Raw genomic sequence first — 26,843 nt, forward strand, 5'->3', positions numbered from 1 at the left:
TACAGTATGCATATACTGACATATCAATGAAAAGTATAAATCCAATAAAGTTCTCTATGTAAAGTAAAAAATAAAGATCAGACATATAGAACTTTAACCGTTGTATGTATATATCCATCTATCTATTTATTTATATATACAGTATACCCCTGCTGGTAGAAACAGCTGTCGGATCAGCTGGGAACATGTAATACTATGTACAAAACCTTTTTCTTTATTTACATTGAGTGCTGGTTCTTAATGCTTTTCCGTAAAAGTGCCCTTATTCCCACAATTCCGCCAGCAAAGGTCTGGAGATGTTTGCAAAATAGATTTTATCAGGAACCAAATACCAACGTGAGTAAATTTTAAGAGTTTCTTTGATATGTGTGTTAATAGAAGTTTTAGCTATAAGTAGTCGGATATCTGCCCAATCTTCTTCCTCTATACTGATCCCCAAATCCGTTTCCCAAGCCCTTTCAAAAGATGGGGAAATATCCCAGAGGGGGAAATTTACTAAGATGTGTATTCTACTTCACATGTGATGTTGCTATGGGCAACCAATCAGAGCCTGTCTACTATCTTATAGAGCAGGGGTGGCCAAACCTGTCTTCAAGATCTACCAACGGTGCATGTTTTCCAGAAAACCTGTGGATCTATAGTAGGAATGAACCGGATTGTTCTAGAGGGTGCTAAATAAATAAGAAGTAGATTCTGATTGGTTGCCCATAGCAACATCACGTGAAGTAGAATGCACATCTCAGTAAATTCCCCCCCTCTGTGTGTTTGTCAGGTTGAATATTTAAATTAGATTAAAGAATAGAAATGGCACCTTTATGCTCAGGGCTATATTTGCAGATGCGTTCAAACACTGTCAATGGCCTAGTCTATTGTGTAGTACAGGTAGACTGGATGAAACTGGAGAAATCATTTTTAAACGCAGACGGGCTGAAGGCTTGAAGTTATTCGCTATTCACCCTGAATTGCTCCCACATTGCTAGCATGAAACTAAGGGGGTAATTCTGAGCTGCTAGCTAGGCTACGTATATTTGGATCCTAGCGAGCAGGTTAATGCCGCCCTGACAAACATACAGCCCCCGCCACCCTAATCCCATGGCCCAGCGCCACCCCCTGGGAACTGCCCGGTGAGTGAGCACCTTGCCTCGGCTTGGCAATCGGGGTCTGCACATGTGCAAACCCTGACTATCTGGGCAGGGGCCGAATTCGGATCACTAAGAGTGATACAGAAAAGGCCCCAAAGATTGAAAACAAACGCCATCAATGTTTCTGATCCAATGGTAATTCTTTTACCAATTAATGTCAGGATTGTGATGGTTGCTGCCATTGCAGATGTTCTCCCGACATGCAGTGAAATCATACACCGCAGGGGATGCAGTCATTATCCCGGCGGTCAAAATCCCGACGCCGGAATCCCGACCGCCGAAATCCCGGCACTTTGTCCCTCTATGGGTGTCCACGACACCCATAGTGGGAGAATAAATTAGTGTGCCGAGCGTAGCGAGCCCGCAAGGGGGGGGGGGGCGATCCACGTCCACCCTTGTTGGGATTTCGGGATTCCAGCGTCAGGATTCCGACCTCCGGGATTTCATACCGATCCCCACCACAGGAAGAAACAGTGGAGCTAGAAATGTCCAAGGGCCTATTGTGAAAAGTAGAGAAGGTGATATCAATGCCATGTAGGCATGTAGAACCAATGTTGGATAAACATTTATTGGTTAAAAACATCCACGGGTATAAATAAGTAACACTCTCATTCTGTCTTTAAAATATCAGAACATACAGGGATTAGCTACTATAAACATAGGTTGAACTAGATGGACGCAAGTCTTTATTCAGCCTCACCTACTATGTAACTATGTAATGCACTGTAATCCTCAGTGTCTCCTTAAATAAAGAAATGTACAAAAACTGCATAAATGTGTAAAATAGGATTGCAATTGATTTATGGCCAATAGTGTCTGTCTGGTGATGGGACAATTTTTATGTGGAGGCCTGGAGCTGCAGTTCCATTTGCCCCATTGTTGATCTGACACCTTGAAAAAGCTCCCCAGTGGAGCGAAACGCGTTGGTGGATTGCATGTGACTGACCCTACAAATATCCAGTCCAGAGATACCGCAGATATCACCTCCATCTTGAACCTCTGAAGAGCCTTAAACCGTGGACACAATTCCTGGGCCATTACCATCACCCAGAGGCACCCCCGAATACTTATCTGGCGAATACACTGCAGAGGCACTTGGACCCTCCATACAGAACCCGCAGTGGGGCTCTTTTACCTCTGTCCTTCCCACATTACCAACAGTGAGGATAATCAAGAAATGAACCAAAAATCCTAAATAACCAGCTGGTTTATCAAAATACACTTATCTATAAACTTTTTTCAGTCACATCAGTTTTACCTTACCCCTCCCCTCCCCCCTTTTTAAGGCTTTTTTAACGGTCTAATCTTGACCCTCATTATTGTGGAGTTTACATTGTTTTGCTTTTTATATTTTAAGAATAAAACCAATTTAGTGGTACCCCAACTGTTTAACTATTTACAATATTTATTTAATTTTATCCTCAACCCCCATACCTGGCATGGGTTTGGTTAGTGGGCATGGTTGTCCTGCACACTATACACTTGCCATCAGTGTTGCTGTTTACCATATTCAATCTACTGCTTGGTATTATGTCATTATTATGAGTGCTATTATGAGAAGTATTTAAGGGATGGTGATAGATAGAGGGTTCTAAGGTAATTTACTAAACATAATACACTGCTGACAGTGCTCTCTAAAGATAATACTTTTCAGCTGGCTCAGCTGTAGTCTCGCAATTAAAGTAATAAGGTTAGAATGCATTCCCTGCAGCCAGCAGCCACAGCCCTGTATGACCATGAACATACAACTGCAGCAGGATCTGGCTGTGTGCTCCTCCAGACAGCAGGAGGCACATTGCAGCATTGTGCTGGGCACAACCTAGTTCTTCCTGTGTCTTCTGATTCATGTACAGTGTAGTCCCTCCCACGTGTAGGGTCAGGGCAGGCTGTGTACTGGTACATGAGGAAGGACTCCGAGTCCTCTCACACCGCCTTTGTACTACTGCTGCTGCTGCCGCCTCCTGGCACACAACAGGTCGTTCTCAGAGGACACTGTTACCGGATTGCGGCTCCTATACCTGGCTGCAGTTTCTATTATTCATGTTCTGTCCCTCCCGAGGCTCTGGAGAGTGAATGAAACTTAATTTTCGGTTATTTTCCCGCTAGATTGGATTATACTTGATTATTGCCACTTCTACTGCCCTATGCATATGCTGGCCGCTTGCAACAGTTCACCTTGTTGTCATTTGTAGCAGTAGATGTGTGTTCTGCAGCGCAGGAAGCGCGGAGTCTTCCTTTGCCGTTTGAATGGAAGTTACAGTGTTGTAGAATAGACTCTCGGCAGTGGCAGTGTCATTGCTGCAGTGCTCTCGGGATATGCATGTGACATCTGACAAGTAGATATAGATGTGACATTTGACAAGTAGATATAGATGTGACTGCTGTGCTCAGGTACCTTGTTACATCTTCCTCTGTGCATCTTTGCATGTGGGTGTTTATTTCAGGCTGATTGTTGTGTGTTGTTGAGCTGTATATCCCAGTTCTGTCATTGTGCTGCAGTTGTCCTGCCTTACTGCTGCATATGTTTTAAGTTTTGTGTAGGAAAAGGTACATATTTTAGGCAGATTTTATTGCTATGCAATAATTTTTGGTGTAATTTGCTTTTGGCAGCACATTACTTTTTTAATGTATACCTTTTAAGTGTTGCATTCATATTACTGTGTGATTTATAGGTACTGTAGAAAAGCTTTTTTTAGTGGAAACCGTCCATTTGTGTATTTGTTTTTGGTAGTATTCACAGCTGTTGTATAGTTGTCATGTCTGCAGCTGATGTGTTCCCGCCTGCCCCGGGGATTTGTGCTGCAGCGCACATCCCATCTTTTCAGAAATACCAGGAGATGTACCAAAGATCCGTGCGGGAGCCCAGTGGTGAGTTGAGCATAATCCGACAGAACACAGAAGAGAAAAAAAAAAGGGCAGTGGAAATTAAAGAATTATAACAAACTAAATAAACTTCTAGTAGTACAGTGCACCTGTTTTCTATGTATAATGTGAAAGCATTAATTTGCTGAACTAATAATCATGATAATGCAGCATATTAATTCACTAGGAACCAGTGACATCACTGATGTGCTTTGATGATGTCACTGCAGGGGTGTTTTAAGAGAGGTAGAAGCCTGTTTGCAACCCCCTCCGTTGAGTCCCCATCCTCTCTGTCAGCGCCCGTGCAGCGCTATATAGTTTGAACACTAGAAAGACTGTAATGCGCAGAGCTCTAGAAAAATGGCACGGGTAAGTATTAAAAAAATGGGTGCAGTGAGGGCCTCCCTGGAATTAGGGGCCTGCTTGCATCGCACATACTGTGCCCATTATAAAAATGCCACTGTGTCATTGGTTCCTAGTAAATTGACTGCTCTCTGTAGAGTATGAAATGCATTGTGGTGTCCACACATGTTATTAAAGCACATTCAGAAGGTCAGTTAGCTGGACTTCAAATGATTTGCAATACTAGAAATGGAACACCTTTCTATAATTTGTTGTATTGTAACATGCATAAATGCATGTTACAATACAACAAATTATAGAAAGGTGTACCATTAGCATATGAAGAATGAGAGAAAAAAGCAGGTGTGAATGAGGGTTATTGACAGAAATGTTTGGTTCATGCTTTTAGGTACAACAAAAGAATAGTATGGTGTGGCGCAACCCTTTTAAAGGATGTTACTGACACTTATTGCATGAAAAGCAAATTTTATTTTACTTAAAGCAGAACAAAGTACTCCTTATAGAATAAAGTATACAAGATGAAAAAACTAAAAATATATGGAACTGATACAGCACTTATGAAAATGCACTCTATGTTCTGGGTACAATATCATGGAGTATCTCACCATGGGGCAGATGTATTAAGCCTTAACAAGAGATAAATGCAAGGGTGATAAGGAGAGATAAACTTCCAGCCAATCACCTGCTAACTGACTTTTTTCAAACACAGCCTGTAACATGGCAGTTAGCAGGTGATTGGCTGGACGTTTATCTCTCTTTATTACCCTTGCATTTATCTCTTGTTAAGGCTTAAGGCCCCCATACACTACCCGATTTTGGTCAGATTTCGGCCAGATCAATCGGATCTGGCCGAAATCGGACCAAAATCGGCTAGTTTTGATGTCCCCTCAGATCCGATGCGCGGTCCCGTGCGCATCGGATCTGCGTCGGGTGATCGGACCTGCTGCACGTCCGACCACCCGACTTGGGACCTAGTGGGGCGGCGCAGCGGTGGAGGGAGCAGGGGGGGCTGGGGACGCTGCGGGGAACACAGACGGCATAGAGCCGGGCGGGGGGAGCCGGGAGCTGTCAGTACTGAATAAAAAAAAAGCCCATACAATGAATGGGCGGCCTGTGATTGGCTGAGCGCTCTCTCAGCCAGTCAGCAATTGGCTGAGAGAGCGCTCAGCCAATCACAGGCTGCCCATTCATTGTATAGGCTTTTTTTTCTAGCACTGACAGCTCCCGGCTCCCTCTGCCCGGCTCTATGCCGCCTGTGTCCCCCGCAGCGTCCCCAGCCCCCCCTGCTCCCACCAGCAGCCCTGCTCTGTAGCCCCCCCCCCCCCTGCTCCCCGGGTTTTTTACATGTGATAAATCGAGACGATTTATCACATGTAAAAAATGGCACATCAAGTGCCAATCTAATCAAGCTCCCCCGGGGAGCAGCCGGGGAAGCTCAGGGGGAAGTCGGGGGCGACTTGTCCTAGGGACAAGTCGCCCTAGTGTATGGGGGTCTTTAATACATCTGCCCCCATGTGTGGATACTGCGGTGGGCTATGCTTTGGATCAAAACTGCGGCTCCACCACAGTAGGCTTGGGTGGATCGTTTCCCAGTGGATAAAGTGCGGGTGCGTCCAAATAAAGTGATCCTGTGCCAAAGTGCTGTATCTTCAAAGTGCAAACGGCATGGATATAGCAGCAACGCGTTTCGTAGACCTCCCGGAGACCATACTATTCTTTTGTTGTACCTATTTCCTTTTGGGGACGGTGTATCCCCTTTATGGTAAAGTGGGCTGCACCCTTTTAATTCATTGCACTCCCATTTCCACAATATCTTGTATCCAAATGGTTCATGCTTTTGACACAAAAATAGGGCATCTCCCTTTTACAAGGAATTTCTATTTTTATATTTATATATATATATATATATATATGTATGTATGTATGTATGTAGATCGCGGCACTCGGGACTGACATGCAATAAATCGACTTGAGCCCAAAAGTTTGGATGACATTTCAGCCTTTTAATTAAGGCTTTTTTTCAAAACAGCTTACAGCCTTAATTAAAAGGTTTCAGCCTTAATTAAAAGGCTGAAACGTCAACCAAACTTTTGGGCTCAAGTCGATTTATTGCATGTCAGTCCCGAATGCCGCGATCTACTCCTCCATACATTCTGGGTCCTACCACGGCAGGTCCCATCCGAGGGCACCGGGCAGCTCACCCGCTCAGGAATCGAGTGCCAGCACCTCCTATATGTGTATGTATGTATGTATGTATGTATGTATGTATGTATATATGTATGTATATATGTATGTATATATATATATATATATATATATATATATATATATATATATACACACACACACACACACACACACACACACACACACACACACACACACACACACACACACACACACACACACACACACACACACTTTAAATCAATTTCCCTGCAATTTTAAAATAATGTTGGCCCTGTTCACAGAGTAAAAGGCTATACGGGGCCCTAGATCATGTGATATTTGTGGTTAGCCACATGTATTAAGTATCCCCCGAATGTATCAGGAGGGATCCCCCGAATGTATCAGGAGGGATCGCAGCAGGAATCTTCTATCCCTGCTGTGATCCCTCCTGCACCTGTCTGTAGGTTTCTATGAGGGATGTGATGCTGGCCGATGTATCAATGTCGAGCAACATTGCATCGGGTCCCTGGGCTACCGCCATTCTGAGATGGCGGTAGCCTATTGGCTACAGACAGCACTGTCAGCGAGTGGTCAGCGCTAACCCCACATGCGCAGACCCGGCACCTTTCAGAGCCCTGTCCCAGAGCGTGCAGGAAGTACATCCCAGCGATAGGATCGCATAATAATCCACCCAGATCGCATTGTATATGTGATCCTTCTAAAATGGGCCCCTAAATGAGCTGTGATTTTGGCTTACACGATGTTTCCAGATACAAACAACAATAGTTTATCTATGGAATGGATTCACCTAAAAATATGATGTAATACACGTAACACTTTTGTGCTTAAATATCAACTGCCTCAACCAGTATTTCAGCAAAGCGTAAGAAAAGTACAAGGTGGTATATTGTAGTAGAAAGTTGTGTACTGGGACTTGTTGGAGGTCATATAATTATCATGTGTTCATAAGGGATGTCTTTCAAACCCTTTGTGATTACTGTGAGTGACAGAAACTATAGTCATTAACCAGCTAATTAGCTAAGCTGTGAGAAGGAGACCTGTTACTGCTACCTATGGCTGTGCCATTCAAAGCTATTTTCAATGCGTTTGTGAATTTTTATGTGACAGATAATATTTTCTTCATTGAAAACTACTGTATATGAAAAAGTTTTTAATCAGCTGCTTGCAGCACACAGAGCAACTATTCTGGATAGCAACAAAGGCCACTGTCTTTCGTCAAGCATTTATTTGCTGTTCTTTTGATATAAAAATATTTTGTGCAGGAAATCAAATGTGCAGCAGAGGTAAGTGTAGTTGTGGAACACTTAAGTGCCCTGTTTGCTATATTTTCTGAATCTATCCAGTGATTGACATGTACTTTCTGAAGCTCCACCAGTGTAGGAATGTAGAAACTTCCTGTAATAGGTAATGTCAGGTGAGCCGAGTCAGTTTTACCCTTCACTTTACTTGCATCCAAAAGTGCCTTACAGCTTCCACAATTGTATAAGGATTCATTACTATATGTATTAATTTAGTAATTTCCATAATTGTTCCATATAGGTAGCTTGTCTTCCCTTTAAAGCTACAGTGCCCCCTATGATGAATCTTTTTTTCCCAAAGAGTGCGATGATATGTGTGGTGTGCGTTTTGTACTAGATCGCACCACATCTAGTTCAAATCGCATGTGATATGCTAAAACAGCATGCGAGTTAAACCTAGATGCAATGCGATCTTGTACAAAAAGTACCATTGCACTATGTGTGGTACCAATAGAGCTCTGGGGACTGTTTTTCACTTAGCCCCCCATTGTTGGTCTTACAGCCTAAATAATAGAGCTGATGTAATCAGTGGCGGAACTTGTGAGTGGTTGGCTCAGGTGCAAAAATATTTTTTGGGCCCCCTCCTCCACTCCAACCCAAGTTTACAATATGCCACACAGCAATGGTGGGCCCAAAGTCAACATCAGTGGGCCCAAAGTCCTTAGGGGCCCGGTGCAATGCACCTGCTGCACCAATGGTAGATCCACCTCTGCACTTAATATTAATATGCACCACACCATATTTGTATTCTTTGGTGTATATTAGAATACTGTAGGCTATATTATAATGATTATATGATTATATAAAAAAAAAAAAGTTGCGTAGCAACTAATGTAGCTAATATTGCCAAGGAGTCAGTATTTGGTTTGTGTACATAGGGAGGTAGAGCATTATAAACAGGCAATACTGGTATTCATTTTGTATCTCTCAAACGTTGTCAGCAGCCTCCAAAGCAGTTTCTATTTCCCATTACAGATTCGAAGACTGTGGTAGAAAACCCCCTATAAATAATAAATAATTCTTCATATTTTATGATGTGTCAGACGTCAGCCGAGTATAACCTGTCAGGGCAATGAATTGCTCTACACATACCTAATACAGTCCTAGAATGAATCATACATCTCAGATAAAGCAGAGTGTTCCTCTAGTTTGATTACATTTATCACAGATATTGTTCTTACAAATTGCTGTTAGGATTCATTGTAACTTTATATTAGTCCACATTGTACTTGACCGTGTGGGGCTTTTTGTATGTAGCCAGAAATGTGCAGTTACATAGAGTTTGCCATATGATACATTGCCTATCTGACATTTCCAGGGATGCCAGAACACATTCTTGGATCTGGCCCACAGTTTGCATAACTCTGTTCAAGATTATGTAACGGTCATATTGTTAATATCCAGTAACTGTCCAGCAGATAACGACAGCATGTACGATAGAAGAAACTATAATATGCATTAAATATAATGTTGCCAAGGAGGTTAGAAATATTAGTGTCTTGTATCAAGAGTTTGGGCTGGCTGATTTATGTAATAATGTGGTTGGCTCAGAGATTCCAGAAGAGGTTGCACTTCACAGATGGATAGAACCTTTGTCTAAAACAACTTGATAATGGGGCAGAAATACTAAATGGTAATTGTGACAATTTCACTATGTTACCTCCAAATGAAATATGGAATGATTGACCTTTTTGGTTTAAATGTATGTCATATTTGAGTCCTGTGCCATCTGGCCTGGAATTTATATTTATGCTCTTGTGACCTGCTTCTAATCTCTGATCCTACGGTTTTTGAGTCAGAAGAAATTTGTCCATTTCAGTTGAGAGAGATGACACAACCCCATATACCGTATATAGAAGTAAAGGTGCCCATACACAGTGTGATAAGCAACGTGCGATGTGCGCTCCCGCGGGCATCGCACAGTACAAAAAGAATGTGCTGCACATACTGCCTGCGGATCGGATCGCAAAACGCATGTGTTGCGATGCAATCTGCCCGATAAGGCGTCGTATTGAAGGCTGTTATCACAACGTATATGGGCAACTTTAAGAGGCAAATCTTTCCTAGGATGGTCAGGGAAAGCAACTGGGTGTTCTGTATCATTAGGTGGAAAGGACAATACTGAGCAAGTCACTGTTTGTGAGAGCACTATATGTGCTGTGAGTCAGCAGAGGACTTAATCAGGGCTAATGCTTGGTATAGCACACCTTATTATTCTGACTATCTTGTCTCACAATCTATGCACACTGTAGCTCCCAGAATTGAGTGAGTATTGCCAACATTAAGTTAGTTAATAGTGTAAACCCATGGTTAATAAGTAATGGGACAGAAAACCAACTCTCTGCCTACAAAGATTAATACAGATGCCAGACAAGAATCAGAGGCCTGAATTGGCATAAAAAAAAAATAGCAAATCTTCCTTGAAATGTCTAAATCTATAAGTTTTTAATATCTATATCCCCCATAACCAAGCAAACTGAGGTTGGTGTAAATAATGAAAGTCCTTTTGAATCTTAACATAGCTAAAAGGTTCAGGGGAAGAGTGTAGACAGTTTGTGGCTGAGGTGTTTTATATTAGCAAGATGTCATTTAGCTGTCATAGCTTTTGCGAAGTAGATTCTTCTTGAACATAAAGTAAATATTTCTGATTTGTTGCAGTTTATTTTGTGTCATGGGAAAAATTGAAGCTTGGTCTTTTTGGGTGGAGGTGGTTGTTGTCCAATGCCATTAGGTCATTTGGAATTTCTTCAGACATCTACCAACTCACTATTCCAAATATAGCGCCCTATCTGATGAGGAACACATCAGGTGGGGGCTTCCCTGCTGACGACGCACATGCACTCATGCTTGAGAGTACACACTGTGCGATATGGACGATATATCATTGTCATTTGTGTTCGAAAGATGTAACATCAATATATCCTCTAATGCAGGGCTGGGCAACACCGGCCCTCCAGATGTTAGTGAACTACACATCCCAGGATGCTTTGCATTAGTTTTGATATGTGGCCATACTGAAACTGATGCAAGGCATGCTGGGATGTGTAGTTCATCAACATCTTGAGGGCCGGTGTTGCCCAGCCCTGCTATAATGTGTACTTGGCGTAAAGGTGGCCATATACTTACTGTATATATCATTTATGCCTTTTTCACCCAATTTCAATGGATCAGATCGAGAAATCAGGGGAAAATGTCAAATCGATCTGATGCACGTCCCATGCAAATCGGTTCGGAGGTGGAGTTTGTAAGGGCTACCATCAATATTTCTCAGATCTGGCACCCTTGGCTGGGATCGCATACAATACATTGTATGCAAAAGGGCTGCATACCTATGCGATCCTGCCACCCGGGAAGCTGCCGGGCAGTTAAAGGGAGATCGTATGAGATTTCTCCCCTCAGAGAAGTCACATAAGTGTATGGTGGCCTTAAGGGACACCTTCTGATATATATGAGATACACTCATTGCTGCTGGTGAACCATGGACAAAGCCAATTTCTTATTCTCATAATCTGCCTGATACATGCATGGGACCTTGATCTTTTATTTGTTTGATTGTTTGTTAAAAAAACTGAAGAAAACCATTTAAAAGGGACAAGAGTGCTATTCACACCTTATTATGTGTATCTTTTAAATTTTCTATTCCAGAATTCTGGGGTGAGATCGCAAATGATTTCTACTGGAGGGTAGCTCCTTCCCAGCCATTTCTGAAATACAATTTTGATGTTACTAAAGGGAAGATCTTCATTAAGTGGATGAAAGGAGCAGTGACCAATATCTGCTACAATGTTCTGGACAGAATTATTCTAGAGAAGAAGCTGGGAGACAAAGTGGCATTTTTTTGGTAAGCTATAAGTTGTGCATTGTATTCTGCAAATGTTACATGGGTCTGACTTAACCCTTTGAGTGCTGAGTGAATTTGTCAAAATAGGGGTAAAAATTGCCAAGCAAACATTTTTATTCATCATATGGACCTGTCATTTTTACCTCATATAGGAAATATAATCGTTTTTTACACAACATATTTTTTTTATTTGAATTTATATAACAAATGTGAGCGTCACTGGCATTTTTGGCAGATACTTTGCACATCCCTTACAAAGATGTTGGCACTCATAGGGTTAATGCCTGATTTGTGATTATAAGCTGAATCCTGGCTTTCCAGACTACTTATTGTGCACTCACAGCTGTGTCATCTGCTAGGTAAACCAATATTCTTGAAGTGCTTTAAAGATGTAATTAGCTCCTAGTGAATTAATTGATAAGCTGCATTCTTAAGAATCTTCTTCAGACTGCAGACGGTAAAATGGCTGCTTCCTCTGCACATAGATGCCTCAGAAAAATCTTGGCAATGTTTATTAAAATCCATTTTGCATTTCATTCATTAAGAGCATGCCAAAATAAATTCAACTTTTGTGACAACCATGCTACATAATAACCACCTTAGGTGCAAGCCCCTTTCAGCCTTGAAGAAGAAATAATTTTGAACCAATGTACATTAAATACATTCTGAGGTGTATCGTATAACAAACAATTGCACCCCAAAACGTAAAATGCGGTCTCTATGACAAATACAGATGGAGCCGGCCTCGCTCTTGCAGGGGATGGTGGAAGATTCGCCATCCCCCGCCAGCCACCATCTGATCTGCGAAAGGGGGCGCGCGTGCACGAGATGCACATGCGTCCCCTTCCGGCGGCGCTTCACCTGGGGTCCCTACCGCCTCCCCGCTCGCCCGCCTAACCGTTAACCCTGTCCGTCTCCCTGAAGTGGAGATGGACAGGGTTCCATCGCACCGCCGCCCGGAAACTGAGACGTGCGTGTGAGACGCACGCGCATCTCAGTCAGATGGAGCACCTCGCCGCTGGCGGATCGCCAGCTGAGACAATCTGGCGATTCGCCAGCAAGAGGGAGGCCGGCTCCATCTGTATAACTTTTTTCTTGTATAGCTAGCATTTATTATTTGTCTTTTAATATGTTATTTTCTACATCCACGAGGACTATGAAATGTCCCCTTATCCCATACAATAGTACTGTATACTACATGATTGAAACTGTCCCTTCCCTGGAAACTGCACTGCTGCTTTCTTTCCTGCAGCAATAATATATTATATAATATATTATAAATACTGTTGTCATTGTTGGAGGCTTCAACCCCAATCTTTATATTTAATTAAATTGTACATTTATGCTAGCCATGAGATTTCATTTCAACCTAGTTATGTATGAAATTTAGAGAATTTAGGGGGTAATCCTTGGAGAGTGGTAAAGTAGAGAGGCATAACGAACCAACCAATCAGCTTCTGTAAGTTTTCAAAAAGGGATGGTAACATGGAATTCAGGAGCTGATTGGCTGGTACTTTATCTCACAACATTATCGCTCTCCAAGGCTTAGTATATCTCTCCCTAGTTGTTCTTCATGTAGAAGCCCAGTGCACTCTTCACTAACAACATGTACTGTGCAGCTCACTTGGAGAACAAAATGGACAACCTTTTTGTACCTGTACAGACCTTAAAAAACACAGAGCTTGACAAATTTTATTACAATTTAGGATGAAGGTGTAGGAGCCAGACAAAGTAGGGGGAGGGGGTAGTTTAGCTTTAGGTGGCCGGTACAGGCGTTCAGAACTACACCCTATGTCACATAAGAAGAATGCACTAAGCTTTAAAAGTGCTAAAATGGAGCGTGATAAACAACCAGCCAATCAGCTCCTGTCTGATATTTTGCATACACCGTCTGACATGTCAGGTAGGAGATGATTGGCTGGCTGTTTATCACTCCATTTTTATCACTTTTGAAGCTTAGTGCATCTGACCCATAGTGAGGTCTGCCCATTGCACCATATGAGAAGTGGTACTGTGTAGCAATAGACAGTGCGGTAGGTAATAGATGACAGACTACACTATGGGCTGCTGCAGAGCTATCCGAGCTCACTGCTCACTCAGAAGCCCAATGTTGCTCCCACCCTGCATGAATGATGCCGCCAGGAGGAGGAGGAGGAGGAAGCGGGGCTCGACATTAACAGGAAGGAGCAGTAAATCTAGATAGTGGCAGGTGCTCAATTAGCTTAGTAATACCATTCAGGTGCATGGAAAGGAGAGGTAATACTGTAATGCTGTGTACACATTTGACATGAGATTTTGACTATATACTCAAAATCACATGCAGATCGCACCATTTTTTTACCTTGCGATCCCGATGCACGCTTCTGTGCACAAATCGAAACCCAGATAGACAGGGCAGCAATGACTATATATTGCAAATCTAATGCTGATTGTATGAGTTGTATGTAAAAAGTACAGAGATAGCAAAGATTGCATAGCACTCAAATCTTAAGTCGAATAGCAAGGAAATCTCACCGTGTGTACACACAAGTAACAATCCATGGTTTTTCCAGCTCACTGAAGGGTATTAGTAACAACCAGTCTAAAACACTACATGAATTCTATTATCATGTAGTGTTCTAGACTGGTTACTAATACCATTTTAGCAACAAATGAGTAATAGAATGTGACAATCTTGCTGGCATATCACAACATAGTTGTTTATTAAACAAAAATGAAAACATTAATTTAAGTGTCATTATTTCCCCTGTTACGGTGAGATTTCCTTGCTATTCGACTTAAGATTTGAGTGCTATGCAATCTTTGCTATCTCTGTACTTTCAACATACAATTCATACAATCTGCTTTAGATTTGCACTATATAGTCATTGCTGCCCTGTCTATCTGGGTTTCTATTTGTGCTGTCACGGGATCACACATCGGGATCTCAAGGCAAAGAACCTGTACGATCTGCATGCGATTTTGACTATATAGTCAAAATCTCCTGTCAAATCTCACCGTGTGTAGTGTGGCTGTTTACATTCAGTCAGTGACATGACAAAGAATTATGACAGTCAAGGAACATGGTGGATGTTATTGCAATACTAGCTAGTCCGGAATGGTGGGACCGCCGTCTCAGTGAAATAGGAGCCTAATCTATTTACAGTGGTCAGACTTTACTAGAATGCTACAAAGCAGCACAGAAATATAGAAAAGCATGACCGTTGTAGCCTATTCTAGTGGCCATACATCCATACTTGTAAACATTGATGTCCTCAATCACGCTCATTTGCTTCCCTTATCAAAGCATCGTTCCATCTAAAGGCCTATCTACATTTCAGCTGGAATTGTGGGCCTGATTCTGGTTAACTCGATAAACTGAGAAGATTGCAGCTTACCGATTCCTAGAGTGCCCGCTCCTCCGAAACACACCCCCTGCCGCCGTCCTATCCCTCGCAACCATGATTATGCAAACACATCCCCTTGCGTGTTCCCACAGCAGGAGAAATCATTCCATGGTCGGCGACCATGGAATGATTTCTCCTGGGCTCACAAATATAAGGCAATGGAGACTGACCTATTTGCGGTTTCCGGTATGAAGACAGGGCAGGCGGCTGATGTCGTCAGCCAACCTCCACCAGCACACTGCCTCACGGCCGCATGTCGGAGAGCCGCCACCACCCCCCGCAGCCCTCTCCCCCGTGTGTGATTGCCACGCCGACAGTGCAGGTCGGCGAAGGCGCCCGCACAGAAGCCCTGCACATGCGCATATGAGACTATCCGCATTTGCAGGGGCAGAAACATCAGTCCCCCGTGGGAACATGCGGGGACCGATCAAACTAGAATCAGGGCCTGTGTGACCAGAGCTGCCAATATGACGAACTTAAAATAAGTCTATTGACATCACAGTCCTTTATTTTTACAACAAACATTAGATGTATTACACAAGGTCAATCTTAAAGATACAACTAGACAGCAAACACTCCGCTATTCAATTTAACTTGTTGCTTTCATGCCGATGCCTCTGTCCGAGTAAGCCGGCTCTAATACCCTTCATAATGTCTCAGCCTTGCCATTGGTGTCTCCAGGAGGCAAAGTGCATATAGTACATTTATTCCTGTGCATAAATGAGTGCTGGGGTGTCTGGTATGGTCTACACTATGGTAAATAAAGCCCTCAAATTCAGTAGTAATTAAAAAGATAATTTTCTTTAAGTAAAAGAAAGTTGATGAGCAATTTTCATATGTCTAAAATATCCATAGCTTTATACCTTAGGACAGTGGTTCTCAAACTCATTCCCCACACAGTTCACATTTGTCACTCATTACTGACTTACACATTTTAAAAGAGCCACAAGTGGAGCTAATTATTTCACTTCATTCTATGAGGAGACCTGCAAAACATGCACTGTGTAGGGTCCCGAGGACCAAGTTTGAGAACCTGTGCCATACGATGTTTTTAATATTTAGTGGGTTTACATTGTATTTATGGTGTTTCTCAACACAGGGCCTATATATATGTGAGAAAAATAATTAGACTTTGAAATCTAGGTACTTATGTAGTATCTGGGCGTCCGATTTAGAATTCGCATCGCATGCGACCAAATCGTATGCGATGGTCAAGATTTTTCCATAGGATTTAATGTTAAAATGGTCTGAGTCCATTTTAACATAGAATTCAATGGGAAAAAGGGGTCCTTTTCCTTTCCCCACTATCCAAGTGGGCATGGAGTTGGATATAAACCTGTGGCGAGCGTAGCGAGCCACCGAGCCCGAAGCGTGGCGAGCGTACACAGAATACTTTTTAAGAAATATGCATCCGCTCGCCACGCTTCGGGCTCGGTGGCTCGCTGCGCTCGCCACGCTATATAAAATCAACTCTATGCCCACTTGGATAGTGGGGAAATGAACAGGACCTTGTTAACATTGAATCCTATGCAAAATCGCATCGCATCGCATCTGATTGTATGCCTTAAGGTAAGGCATACAATCACAAAATCGGACGCCCAGATACTACATAAGTACCGAAATCTAAAATATATACCTATTTGTAACTAGACCAGGCAATGTTATGTGTTGAATAGAAGTTCCCAAAGTTGGTGCCTTGCAAGCAAAACAAACAATATGTTGGTGAATATTTCTGCAGTAGAAGGAGTTTTTTTCATTTGTGTGTGTATAATGAAAGTTGTAATTCTTTCATTTTGTTGTCTCTTTTATCTTAAAATAAACAAAACCATTACATAATTTATGCTACAAAATAAAGGCCATGTACTGTATGTGAAAAAAAAATAGATTTAGATTACATTACCAAACTGTCACAGTACACAGATGTGAAGATATGTCTGTTCTAGATGGGGTTAAATACCACAGCAATGTGATTTAATAGGAATCTAAATTAATATGTACATTCATTTCACTGGTAATTCATGTAATTTAAGGAAAACCATTCCACGTAGAAGCACTAGAATTGCATCCGCTGGCCAGAGAGAACAAATGAATCGTTCTAATATGTCCAGCTGTTGCTGCAATTTATCATTTTGTTAAACAACTTGCTCAATACATTTGGCAGACAGTAACGCCATGCTCTGATTTAATCAGTGCAGCCTGCAAGCTTCCATCAGAGGTAATGACATTGTGGAAAAATGCAATTCTTGAGAGCGCTGTAAGATCTCAGCACAGAATTGTACATTAGGAAGACCCTCAACACTACAATGCACCGAAGACAGTGAAATTACTTCTTTACCTTTTCATTATTTTCTGTATTTCAGGTAAATTAGACAGTATAAATCAGTGATTTTCAACCTTTTTTACTTTGTGGCACACTAAACAAGATTTTAAAATTGCCAAGGCACACCATGAGAGCCCCACAGGGCAAAACACATTGAACCCCACAGGATAAAAAAACAAACAAACACAAACCAATTGCCCCATATGAAAAAACAATCACACTGTTCCCCACAGGTAACAAAAATAAAATACATTGGCCCTTTACATGAAAAGAAGAGACCAGTAAATAACAGTTGAACTGGTGGTGGCTGTAAACTGGATTGGGCATCTCTAGATCTGGGGGCACACTTGAGAACAGCTTAAAGCACACTAGTGTGCCACGGCACAGTGGTTGAAAAACACTGGTATAAATGGTTAGTTATGTTTATTCCTGCTTTCTGTTTATTGTCACAAGGAGGATTTCTTTACAGCAGGCATTCCCAACCACGGTCCTCAAGGCACACCAACAGTGCAGGTTTTAGTGATATCCAGGCTTCAGCACAGATGGTTTAATCCAGGCATGTCCAAACTGTGGCCCTCCAGCTGTTGTGAAACTACACATCCCAGCGTGTCTTGCAATAGTTTTAGCATTCCCTAATAGCAAAACTGTTGCAAGGCATGATGTGACTTGTAGATTCACAACAGCTGGAGGGCCATAGTTTGGACATGCCTGGTTTATTCAGAATCCCTCAGATACTAATTAAGTCACCTGTGCTCAAGCCTGGATATCTACAAAACCTGCACTGTTGGTGTGCCTTGAGGACCGTGGTTGGGAATGCCTGCTTTACAGTATCAGAGCAACTGTAATGTAGCTCACCTGCCGGGAAGGGGGTGGGGGGTGGGGGGGTGGGGTATCACCAGAAAAAGCTGGTGTCATCCCATAGAAGCATCCCCCGCCGCCTCAGACGGACCTTCACCGCCCCCCTTCACCTGTGTCCGGGCAGCCTCCTACTCGCCTCCTCCTCCCTAGCCCCGTACTTCCCCTTCCGGATGCAGGATGCAATAGCAGCCAGGGACAGCAGGGACCCGCTGGCTGTTTTGCAAATGGCATCTCTTATCACAAGAGCTGCCATTTGAGATACTTATTGCATATGTTAGAGCACTGGTTCCCAACCCTGGTCCTCAAGTACCCCCAACAGTGCACGTTTTCCAGGTCACCCGGCAGGTGCGCTCATTATTCAGACACATTTTAAAAGATCCACAGGTGGAGCTAATTATAGCACTTGTGATTCTGTGTGTAGACCTGGAAAACATGCACTGTTGGGGGTACTTAAGGACCAGGGTTGGGAACCACTGTGTTAGAGCATATGTGATTAGAATCATTGTGGCAGCCGGCGGAGGGGGGAGGTAAGGGGCGGAGGATGTTAGTGCAATAAAGTGGCAAGAGTTAAAGTGCCAACCAATCAGCACCTGACATGTTACAGGCTATGGGGCAGATGTATTATGCCTGGTCAAAAGATAAAGTGGAGCTAATGCGAAAGGTGATAATGCACCAGCCAATCAGTTATGCTAAAAATTACAGTTAGGAGTTGATTGGCTGTTGCGTCATCACCTTCCACTTTAGCTCCATGTTGTCTCTTTACCAGGCTTAATACATCTGCTTGTGTTTGAAAAAGGAGCTGATTGGTTGGTACTGTATCTCTTTTTACTTTATCACTTTATAAACTTTGATACATCTGCCCCTTAATCCTGGAATTGTAGATTGAGGTTAAGGAGCAGTCCATCCCTGTCACCCACCTGCAGCAGTTTGCCATGTCACAGATTTACACAGTACTTTTAATATTAATATTCCAGGTAACCTCTGCAAAAGCATAGGTTTCATGTGCCTGTGAGCTGATGTGGAAATGGATCCTGTTCAACTAATGGATTTACAGTAAAATATTTTTCATTCTGTGCACACATACTGGTTAGATGCTACAGTACATCCTTATCATTGTAATGCAGTTTAATACCGTACCTTAATAATGTTGGCTTGCTACTACTGTTGTGCAGTCAACAAATGAGCCTGCCAATTGTCTACATTTCCCATAGTTCACACATGTAACGTCTACTTCTGCTGGCCATAGGGTCATGGTTAAGTCACAGTGGCACTCTGCATTCCAGGGCTAGATTGTGTCTGACCCTGTACGGTTATGGTATAGATGACAGACAATGTCTAGGTGGACAGTCACTAGGTCGATCACTAGTGGTCAACAGTGACTAGGTTGACCCCTAAGAATGGTAGACATCCTGTAGGTGTAGTAACAAAAGTTTGTCACAGGGTAAAGGTCAACATGAACATGGTCAACACTGAAAAGGTGTCGTGTAGATCATACTTACAGATCCAGGGTGATGAATGCAGTGCGGAAACACCTGCCATCTAAGTCCAATCGCTCACCATAAAATGACTTAACACCCATCAGAAATGGAACCTTTTAAGACATCAGAATATATCTATGATCTTCTAGAAGGTGCTAAATAAATAAAGCTGTGTACACACGGGGGCGATAGGGGCTGAAATTGCTGGAAATATGGTCGCAGGCGACTATATTGCCAGTGATGGGAGTGTGCACGCTCCCGTTTTCAGCCCCGTTCTAATCGCTGGTCGCAGCTGATTACCTCTGCGGCACCGCCGGCAGAGGTTCCCTTTCATCAGCGACCATCTCTAGTCGCTGATGAAAAGGAGAAACTGAGCAATATATCTCCCCCGTGTGTACGGGGCTTTAGAATAAGAATCTGATTGGTTGCTATGGGCAACATCCCATATTCAATAGAACTCCAATTTACCCCATAGTTGTGACAACAATAAAATGCTTCATAGTCAAAATAGTTAGACATGTACAAGACTGCATATATTTCACGATTTTCATCCTTTTTCTTAATGGCTGTTTACATAATACCTGCGGTATTTACCCATGCAGCAAGTGTAGCCCTGCACATGTCAGTTAGGACAGGAAATGTTGTGTGTGTATGTGATATGTTTGTGCTAAATAGAGTACATGTGTGTTTATGGTGTACAAGTGTGTTGTTGATATAATTTGTTACATTGTCACTATGCTATTATTGGTAAACACTGACATTTTTTTTTGCTATAAAAGTGATACAGTTTGGATGGGTGTGGATCATTGGGTTGTCCAATATTAGGTTGACATGCATTGTGCCAACCACTGAAGGTCGAGATGGCTTACGGCGACACACGAATTAGGTCGTCTTGACATGGTTGGAAGGTCAACACAAGCATTAAGTAGACAATGGCTAGGTTGGCAGGCAAAAGGTCGACATGGGTTTTTTACTTTTTGTCGACATGGACACCGGCAAAGTGTGTTGCACCCCCTTGTGCAGTGAGGCTCGCCATGCTTCGGGCACCGTGCCTCACTGCACTTAGCACACTACACTATTCTATTCTCCCTCCACTCCCTAATGGATAGTAGGGCATGAAATATTGCCTGTCGGTACATGTCGGCTTAAAAAAAGTGAAATACCCATAACGACCTTTTGACTGTTGACCTAGCCATTGCTGACCTAATTAAAAAATTCTTTATTACCTTGTGAGCTTGCTGTTGACAACAATTAAGGGGTAGTGGTTTTAACAAGCAAACAGTTTAGAATTGATCTCTGGCTTATATGCTGCAAGTAAATGTGTTCAGATATGACATTTCTATATTTAGAAACCGGGAATTTTCCTGTGTGCTGAGACTCAGACCATGGGTTCCACATGCCATTACCATCACACCTCCTCCAGTATTATCTACTAACAGTTTCCTATACAGCGCAGCAAGTGCCGATGCTCGCTACAATTAGAAATAACACACACAGGGATAACACAAACTGGGTAGTTGCAGTCACAATGGTAGGAGGGTCCTGCTCCCAAGCCTACAATCTATATTTATTTATTTATTTATTTACAGTTTCTTATATAGCGCAGCAGATTCCGTTGCACTTTACAATAGTAAACAGTGCTAAAACAAACTGGGTAACAACATCCACTTTTACAGTTTTTCAATTGCTAAGCTTTAATAAATGATGGGCTGCACCATTTGCATAATGGTTAGCATTAGCACCTTACTGCTCAGAAGTAAATTCCAGACCAGTGCACAATTTGGCCCTTATTCTGGTTGACTCACAAGGCTACTAATTTTGCAGCCTTGCGAGTTCGCCAAGGTTTTGACATGTTGCTTATTGAGCACAAAGAACTACCCCCCCCTCCACCTCCTTTCTTCTCTCATACAGTTTTCTTTGTGCTAAACTATTGGAAAATCTATAATCGCTTTGCAATAATAGATTGTAAGTTTGCAGCAGGGCTCTCCTTCCTCCAAGTCTGTCTGTTGTTACCCAGTTTGTTTTATCACTGTCTACTATTGTAAAGTGCAACGGAATCTGCTGAGCCATATAAGAAACTGTAAATAAATAATCGTACACGTGTTTAGACAAAGCTGTTCCTGTGGTCCTTGAATGTGTGAGTGAAGAAATCACAGGTAGCCAATGGCTGCTCTAATAGCTCTCAAGATAAGATGTGCTTGTGCAGCTAGTGTAACATTATTACTTACCTTGCAGGGAAGGGAATGAGCCTGAAGAATCCACATCTGTCACATATGCAGAACTCCTGAAGAAGGTGTGTCAGTTTGCCAATGTTCTGCGTGACCAAGGTATACAACTGAATGAAATTTGTTTATCCATCATTTTATTACATGTAAAATAGAACTCCAATTTTAGAATCAGTTTAGTTACATAAGAATCTTACCAGTAAGGTTAAAAGTCTTATACTATACTGTTCCATTAAACGTCAGTACACAATTAAAGATTTAGGTGGGTATTCAGTCTGTGCTGATATTTCCCCGATAGGTGAAATATCAGCACTAGCCTATTCAGTGCTGTCATTAACAACAGCAATAGAGGCTGTCGGATCCAACTTTTTTTGGGATTGTTGATTTCATGTCTGGTTTCCGACAATTTGGAGCCGTTTATGAGTTTCCGCCGTTGCAGCCATTGAATACCGACTGTCGGAATCCGGGACTGAAAACCCCTGTATGTGCCCAATCTGGCTGGTTGACACGAAAATCGGGTAATGTAATCATTAGGTCTCAGATGCCGGAAAACAGACAAAAGTGGTAGTTTGGATAATTTGGTTAAATCAAACTTCGGTACTTGTTTCCTAGCACGGCCACACCGATTTACATCGGGGTGGTCGTGTCGGAAAAATCGGGTCGATCGCATCGCATGCGATTTGGTCGCATGCGATGCGATCGACGCGACCGACCGATTTTGGACCCGATTTTTGTTTTGAATGAAATGTAAATCGGGTCCCTGGGACCCGATTTTACATTTGATTCAATGTAAAATATTCCCAACCCCCCCAAATGTCACGGCGTACACCCCACCCCACGATAGACGCCATCCCGAAGCGTGGCGAGCGCAGCGGTGCGCGTCCTCCGACCTTTTCATTCCCCTACTATCCACGTCGGCGTGGAGTTGAGAATAGAATAGTGTGGCGAGCGCAGCGAGCCACCGAGCCCGAAGCGTGGCGAGCGCAGGCGTATACCTGTGAAGTTATACGCGTCCCCTCGCGGGGCTCGCTGCGCTCGCCACGCTTCGGGCTCGGTGGCTCGCTGCGCTCGCCACACTATTCTATTCTCAACTCCGACGTGGATAGTAGGGGAATGAAAAGGTCGGAGGACGCGCACCGCCGCCCCTCGCGGGCTCGCTGCGCTCGCCACGCTTCGGGTTGGCGTCTATCGTGGGGTGACGACGGGGACATGGGGTGACGACGGGGACATCTATAATGTGAAATGGGTCATATTGGCCCATTTCACATTTTTCACATTTTTTCACGATTTCAATGTTAAAAAATATTTTAACATTGAAGCCTATGGAAAAATCGGGGGCATCGCGTCGGGACCAATGTTAATGGTCCCGACCGACGCGATGCCCCCGATATTGTCTCCTAGCCGGCAAAATGGACCTGATTTCAAAGGAAATCGGGTCCATCGTATGGATCGTGTACCTTAACTTAAAGGTACACGATCCATACGATTGTGGCCGTGCTAGGAAACAAGTACCCAAACTTCTTTAACCCGTTTGTCTGAACAATCATGTTTATCTGTTTTCCAGTGTTTAGGAGAAAAATTTTCATTCCAACCAGTCACATTATTTTAAAGTGCCCATAATCTTAAATGCCCAAGGACAGATAATCTTAAAGTGCCCATACATTACTGAGGTATCGGATGCAATACCCTGACAACTGGGCGCCGGAGAAGCTGCCAGCTGCGTTCCTTTTGCATACAATATATCATATGTGATACCATCAAGGGATGCAGGTTCCGACAATGCCAATATGCAGCTCTTGCAACCTCCGGCTCCAATCCACATGGGTCGGATAGGAATCAGAGTTTAAGCACATACGACTTGGGTACTTTTTTTCATCCGATTTCTGGCCCAGTGCATCAGAATCTGGTGAAATGTTCCTAAATCTTAAGTGTATGGGTACCTCTTAAAGTGTGAACCCAGTTTAAGAAGATCATTCCTGGTAATTTGGTAAGTGTAGTGAAAGCACATGTAAGAACATATAGAATTAGGCACATGCAAACCAGGCGCCAAGATAGATGTCCTAAACCAGGGGTTCCCAAACTAGATCCTCAAGACTCCCTAATACTACTTTCACATTGCAGCTCAGACCCGGGTTATTCCCAGGTTGGTGATGCAGGGTTGAGGTGCGGTGTGAAAGCACCACAGCTTATAACCCAGTCGACCAACCAGGCAATTTGACCAGGGTTGTAAGAAGGGTTATACTCTGGTCCCTCTGTATAATGGGTGACCCGGGTTTAATGTGAAAGCATAGGACCCGGCTTTGGGATGTGAAAGGGATATAACAGTCCACGTTTGGTAACCACTGCTTTAAACTATAATTTCCTGCTAGCTATGTTTGTTTTCTTTTTGGAATCTGTTTTTATGGTTTGATTAGTGTATATAAAAAAACCACTAATAAAATAATAATGTTTCTTCAGGTGTCAAGAAGGGAGATCGTGTGTCCATTTACATGCCCATGGTAATAGAACTAGTTGTGGCAATGTTGGCATGTGCTCGAATTGGGGCTATACACTCCATAGTGGTGAGTGGTATCTTTTTTTTTTTTAACAGTATATTAGAATGAGGCAGGAGTATATCAATACAAAAACACTGTATTCCTCATAGCATATACTTTGCATTGGAAATCAATACTAAGGTAAAACAGAATAACCTGAAAAGCAACAATATTATAATGCAATGGTAATGAATCTCACCACACAGTTTATTTTGTGACAGTTCTCCATCATCTCATACACAGGCGAGTATGAGACAAGGAAGCACTGTCACAAAATAAAGTTATTAGCCCCAGGTGTGAAGTTAGGCTTAAGGCCCCCATACACTACACGATTTGGGCCCGATTTCACCCGATTCTGGAGGATCGGGCTGAGAAATCGGGTGAAATTGCCCAAATCGTGTAGGGTATGACATCCAATCTGATCCGATGCGCGGTCCCGTGCGCATCGGATCAGATCTGGATGTCGGACGGTCTGCACATAAGATAAATCTTATGTGCAGCCGGCATTGAGCTGGTTTGTGGGCGTGGGGACCGGAGAGCAGGGTCCGGTCCATGTGTGATAAGAGAGGGTAGTCACCTAGCAGCAGGAGAGGTGGCGGGGAGCGGGGTCCGGTCCAGCTGCAGGAGGGGTAGTGAGCTAGTGTTTGGACTGGAGACTCGGTAGCAGCAGCTGCAGGCGGGGAGCACGGAGTGCACGGCTCATAATAACAGAGTCCGGGTAGCGGCGAGCGGGAGAATAGGAAACATCCTATTCAAAAGACTGGGTGGACGCTGATTGCCCGAGAGTTCAGCCAATCAGCGTCCGCCCTGCCCGCCCAGTCTTTTGAATAGGATGTTTCCTATTCTCCTGCTCGCCTCTACCCGGACTCTGTTATGCGCCGTGCGCTCCGTGCTCCCCGCCTGCAGCTGCCGCTACCTAGTCTCAGCTGGACGTGCTCCCCTCCTGCAGCTGGACTGGACCCCGCACCCCGCCACCTCTCCTGCCGCTAGGTGACTACCCTCTCTCATCACACATGGACCGGACCGGACCCTGCTCTCCGGTCTCTGGTCCCCGCTCCCCCTGACGGACCCTGACGCTCCCCCCCCCCTTGCCTGCAAGCTCCCCCAGACCCTGCTCTCCCACAGCTCCCCCGGATTTACATGTGATAAATCGATCCGATTTATCACATGTAAAAAATGGCACATCAAGTGCCAAATCATATCAGGAGCTGCCGGGGGAGCTCAGGGGAAGTCGGGGCCGACATTAGGCCGACTTGTCCTTAGGACAAGTCGGCGTAGTGTATGTGGGCCTTTAGACAATGAGTAGATACAGCAGGCAGACATGACCCATAAGAACAATGAGGATGTGACCAAGGGCACAACCAGGTACGATAATAATTACACAAAGAGATGTGAGTGGTCATGGTTAATAAAAAGCTATGCGTAAATGAATGACCATTCTGTGGCTTGATGATGGGAAACCAAAGAAAAGGGACAAGAGGAAAATATGTGGAAAGAAGCTATAGGGATTTTGGTACTTGTGTAGTTTCACCGTGGCAGCTTACGCTACGTTTGAAGCTACGCTAATAGCGTGGCCCAACGGCTGCCTTACTTGTGTAGTTTCATGGCAGCAGCCTAAGCTACGTTATCAGCTTAGCCCAACGGCTGCCTACTTGTGTAGTTTCACGGCGGCAGCCTAAGCTATGTTATCAGCATAGGTTGTTTTTCGGGAACTGCAATTCCCTGGCAAGCCTGGCAAGCCTAGTCAGCGCCTCTCTCACACCGCCGGCGCCAGCAGTGAACCCCTGTCTTTAGCGGAGAGGGAATCATGCTGGCGCCGGCAGAGGTGCTCCATCTGTTTGAGATGCAGGAGCGTCTCAGACGCTCCAGCAATGAGACGCTCCTGGATCTGAGTAGCTATTGCAGCAGTGTACAGCAACCCTGCTGACAGGGTTAGGGGTTCTGTAGCGTGTGCGTCTCCTGTCAAAAGAGGGGGTGCAGACGCAAGTGCATCTCATTCACAATAAAGGAGGCATTTGCCAGTGAAAAGGAGGCATTTGCCAGTATGTAACATGGAGCAAACACCCACTATCCACGGCAGCCCAAAGCGTGGCGAGCGCAGCGTGCCCCGCACGGGATGCGTTGCATGTCCTCCTGACCTTTTCATACACCCACTATCCACGTCCACGTCGGCGCGGAGTTGATTTTATATACATGATTACATGTAAGGTAATCCACACTTTAGAAAGTCATTTCCACGCCGACGTGGATAGTGGGGGTATGAAAAGGTCGGGAGAATGCGTATCGCATCCAATTGCAGGGCTCGCTAGGCGCTCGCCACGCTTCGGGCTAACGTGGATAGTGGGG

The 26,843-nt window shown here is 43.7% G+C and overlaps 1 protein-coding gene across 2 annotated transcripts in view; it reads left to right on the forward strand.

The window, feature by feature from the left end:
- The first annotated feature begins 2,904 nt into the window (after positions 1-2,904).
- ACSS2 (acyl-CoA synthetase short chain family member 2) overlaps positions 2,905-26,843 on the forward strand; it is a 56,253-nt gene continuing 32,314 nt past the window's right edge. For both annotated transcript variants that reach the window (XM_083147599.1, XM_083147600.1), the window contains exons 1-4: positions 2,905-4,010; positions 11,501-11,696; positions 21,974-22,065; positions 24,421-24,524. In XM_083147599.1, coding sequence (XP_083003725.1) covers positions 3,899-4,010; positions 11,501-11,696; positions 21,974-22,065; positions 24,421-24,524 — 504 coding nt within the window. In that variant the 5' untranslated portion in view covers positions 2,905-3,898. The remainder of the gene's footprint in view (positions 4,011-11,500; positions 11,697-21,973; positions 22,066-24,420; positions 24,525-26,843) is intronic.

The sequence above is a fragment of the Crinia signifera genome, chromosome 6, assembly GCF_055691185.1.
Source record: "Crinia signifera chromosome 6, ASM5569118v1, whole genome shotgun sequence".
Lineage (NCBI taxonomy): Eukaryota > Metazoa > Chordata > Amphibia > Anura > Myobatrachidae > Crinia > Crinia signifera.